This window comes from Hipposideros armiger, unplaced genomic scaffold (assembly GCF_001890085.2).
Source record: "Hipposideros armiger isolate ML-2016 unplaced genomic scaffold, ASM189008v1 scaffold_28, whole genome shotgun sequence".
Classification (NCBI taxonomy): domain Eukaryota; kingdom Metazoa; phylum Chordata; class Mammalia; order Chiroptera; family Hipposideridae; genus Hipposideros; species Hipposideros armiger.
Window position 1 is genome coordinate 5,626,154 of NW_017731378.1, and position 4,351 is coordinate 5,630,504.

The 4,351-nt window shown below is 38.2% G+C and overlaps 1 protein-coding gene across 1 annotated transcript in view; it reads right to left on the reverse strand.

Moving 5' to 3' along the window:
• CFAP43 (cilia and flagella associated protein 43) overlaps window positions 1–4,351 on the reverse strand; it is an 88,690-nt gene that overhangs the window by 32,568 nt on the left and 51,771 nt on the right. The window contains exon 12 of the mRNA XM_019636287.1: window positions 3,229–3,399. Coding sequence (XP_019491832.1) covers window positions 3,229–3,399 — 171 coding nt within the window. The remainder of the gene's footprint in view (window positions 1–3,228; window positions 3,400–4,351) is intronic.

Below are 4,351 nucleotides of genomic sequence, written 5' to 3' on the forward strand. Positions count from 1 at the left end.
TATAGCTCCTCATGCTGTGTTGAACAAAATATAGCTCAAAAAATAATTTTAGATCAAGGGCCAAATGTAGTCGTATATGAAATCATAGCACTTACAGTTTTAGCAAGTTCTTTGATTCCTGTTTTGATCTCTCTCCTTTTGTTGGAAAACAGTTTAACCTCCATTCTGATGGCCTGAAATGGGACAAGTATATCACTTAAACAGGCAAGAGAAGTGATAGAGAGGTATGTGACAGAAATATGCACACTTATATACACATATACACATACATGCATAGGTCCACAGATACATAATAGGTAGACGCTGAGCTGCCAACAGGTAGTAGGATGGCTCAGCTTAAAAAAAAACAAAAACAAAAAAAAAAGAACTACATAGTACATAATAGGTAGAGCGTCTCTAGAAACGAATAAGACAAATATTAAAGGCTAATAATAACACCACTGCAATACCTTGCTTAAGTCAACTGCTACTATGTAAGTGACCACTGCAGTACCTTGGAACTGATGTCATTTATATGGTCAATGGAAAGAAAATAATTAAGCAGTGAAAAAATTAAATGGAGAATCGCTGACAAAGGAAAACCAGTCTGCTGTTTTATTGGGAACTTTAGGGAAACCGGACAAGGAGGCTAAATCCTTTGTCACCTTCCTACACATCAGAAGCCATGAGATCCTTCTCTTGTTCCCGGCCCACCCCTTTCTTGACGTCAACCATGCAGCATCCCCGCAAACGCACTCCAACGTGCAGTATCACACTTCATGCTTGTTGGGTTTCCTGTTAGGTTAAGTACAGCTCTTAAAGCTCATATAACTGAATCTAAAAGACCGAGGTGTGTTGAGAGCGTTCGTGTGCTTTCAGGAAAGTTACACTTATACAATGTAATGCTCTGCCAAGTAGGATCTCGTTCTACTTTCTAACTTTCCAACAGGTTTTCACAGGAAACTAGTCTACTTGGCACACCCTCAAAGCATTATTTCAAACCTCTTTCATGTTTTATAAATACCTCTTGGCTTTTTTGTTGTATCCAGGAAATTTCCTTCGTATTATCAACTTGGAGCAATGTCTCTTGCGATGATGAGTCAATGCTTAAACTCACATTCTCATTTATCTTAGAAGAAGACAGACATATGTCAAACTGAAAACGTATCAGCTTCTTCTCCTCCCGCCCCGCTTCCTATAGCTGCTTGGAATCCCCTTTGCATTTGTCGTGGTTTGGAAAGCCACTCTCCATTGACCACCACGTTCCCCTTTAGCTATTACTCCCTTTCTATTCTCCCAAGGCAGCAAAACGTCTTGAAAGAGTTTGAGATGTCACAGTCTCCTGGCCCTCCTGTAACCTCACTGGCTGCCCCTTCTTGGCCTCCTTTTCCTCCTGGATCTCCGAAGTTGCTCGGTCATGGTTCCCTTTTGTTTCTTGACATTCGGCCATGATGACTTCACCTGGTTTTATGCCTTTGAAGTCCATCCACATGCCCGTGACTCTCCAGCCAACATCTGCAAGTCCTTGCCTCTCCCCAGAACTGAGGGCTCAACTATGCAGCGGCCTGCTTGGTAACTCCGCTTAGATGTCTAACAGGGTTCTCAAGGTTAACTGGTTTCAGGTTCCCCGCTTGCTCTCCAGTCTTCCCCACCTCTATGAATGGTATCATCTCCTACATAAATGTTCGAGCAAAAAAATCTAGGTGTCATCCGAAGTCCTCCCTTTCCCTCTCTCCCTTAATCCATCAGTGAATCCTGTCAACTCTACCTCTGAAACCTACCNCCGAGCCTTGACTCTTGTTGCTCCCTTTGCTTGACTTTCTCCTCCCCCAGATCTTTGCATAGTCAGCTCTCTCTCTCTTCTTTTAGCTCCCAACCAAAATGTCGCCCCTTTAAAGTAGTTTTCTTTGACCACAGAAGTAGATCTCCCACATCTATCACAGCATTGTTTGCTTTTATCATACAATGTAGAGAGATTTATGTATTTATGGTGTGTCTTCTCCACTAGATTAGCCCCATGTGGACAGGACTGATCTCTAGCATTCACTGTATTCCCAGCCTGACATGTAATAGGTATTCAATAAATCTTGCAGAATGAATGGATGAATGGATGAATGGATGAATGACCACCCAGGTAAATTTTTTCTCCTTGAGTCAGTCTGTTGAGGTCCTTTTGGTCCCGAATCTGTTATCCAATATATTTCCTCTCATTCTCAGCCGTATATCACTCACCAATTTGACAAATCTGCCTCATTTCTATGTCTTCACTGTAGTCATTAATAAATATGTTTAATAGGACAAAGTCTTGAGGCATATTATTGGAAACCTCTCTCCTAGAGACATCAATCAAGTAATCAGTCTCTTTTTGTGTAGTTGTTTAACCAACTACAACCCACTTAAATGTCCTTGAATCCACTTAAACATCCTTGTTCAGAGGGAAAGATGTGTTTATACTTGCACACTAAAAAAATCAAGGGTACTGTGCAGGTTGAGAAAGAGGTAGCTTAAGAACATGTGGTGTAAAACACAATTAGGGCTTTTACCTAAAATAAAATCAATATGAGTAAACAACATGATGGGTCTGCAACAAAAAAATGCAAAGGCTGAATTAATAGGAGTATCTAGAAAAGTGGAGGTTTATTAAGTCTTGCTTTTCTCTAAACTGGACAGATAATAACTGGAATTCTTTTGTGGGTGCCAGACTCAAATATAATGAAATCAGAGGAAAACTGTGTGATGATGATGAAGCTATTGAAACTATATGATAATCATAGGAGCTGGGATAGTTAGCTGAGACAAGAGAAGATACACAGGGTACATGGCAATCACTAATCTTCTCTAACCGTTTTCAGAGTGGCCATAGAGGAGATGGTGCTCAAAAAATAACAGAATCAGTGAGTGTAGGGAGAAAGATTTCAACTTTAATTAAGGAAGGGGTTATTAAACCAGAGTGTGCAAAGTTGACATGAGGTAGCTGAGGGGATTTCCAAAAATTTTCAAACATGGTGGAAGATGTTTGGTATGAATGTCATGGAAGAGAGACAAACATCAAATATCTGGCTAGCCTACTTCTTTCCCCTAATGCCCAAATTCAGTAATTTTCTTACTCATTTAATTTATACACACTAGGTTTGCTTTATTCACATCATGCTGGAAAAGTTTTTGTTTTATGTGCATAATCCTGGAAAAGTTCTCCTTCCATTTTATTTTTCTCCCTTCTTTATGGTGCTTAAATTAGATTTTTCATACCTTTTCTATTTCTTCCTCACTTTCATCGTGAAGCCTTTCCAGTTCCTCAAGATCCAGAGCAAATTCCTGTTGCTCTAATTTTGCAATATTATCTACTGTTTCATTTTCTTCCATCATATTCAGAACCTGAATTTTAAAATAGGAAAGGAGGGTGACAAGAAAAGAATTAAACTTTAAAGACTCTCTTAGCAATCAAGAAAAAACAAATGTTCTGTTTATCTAAATGTAACTATTGAGTGAGGAATTAGGTTATGTGCTTGTTGTGGTTATTTAGCTTTTAAGGTTTAACTGTTAAGAGCTCATTCATCTATAAACAACAACAAAAATGTATGAATTCATCACTTCATTGAATGATATTAAGGAATTATTGATATTTAGGTGTGCAAACAGTGTTGTGGTTATATGTTTAAGAGTTCTTATCTTTTAGAGATACAAACATAAATAATTAAAGATGAAATAATATGATATCTAGGATTTACTGCAAAATAATCATGGGAGGGGATGGTGAATGAAGTATAGGTGAAATAATATTGGCAATTGGATTTATTATATTATTATTCTCTTGCCTTCATATATATTTGAACTTTTCCATAATGAAAACTAAATATTTATAACTTGAAAAAATTCAGGGGCAAAGGACACACATTGCAACATATATGCCAATCTTCAATATATAAAGAGCCCTTACAAATTAACAAAACAACTCAGGCGATATGATAGAAAAAGTGAGGTCTTCAGTTTCAAAATGGTGGACTCAGAATGACCTTTACAATTTTTCTTCCCTGCTCCAATCCATAAAATTAAGAGAAAATAAATGTATAATAAATAGATAAATTCATTACTGCAATTAAGAAGAAAAAAAGAAAAAGGATGCTTCATTAGCATGGGACTGTAACATCTGAAAGATGAAAATCAGATGGATCTGAATGATGCATCATAGCCCCAAGAGCCCTCAGGACAATACTGAACCAGATACAGGAGAGAGGGGTAACCTAGAAGTAGCTGGCATAGTAATTAGCTGGAGGTATTGCATTAGAAACAAGCAGTGGAGAACCCATATGTACATGTACCCCACTTGGTAAAACTGCCTGGGGCCCAGCAGTAGTAATGGGGTGTTTGCCTC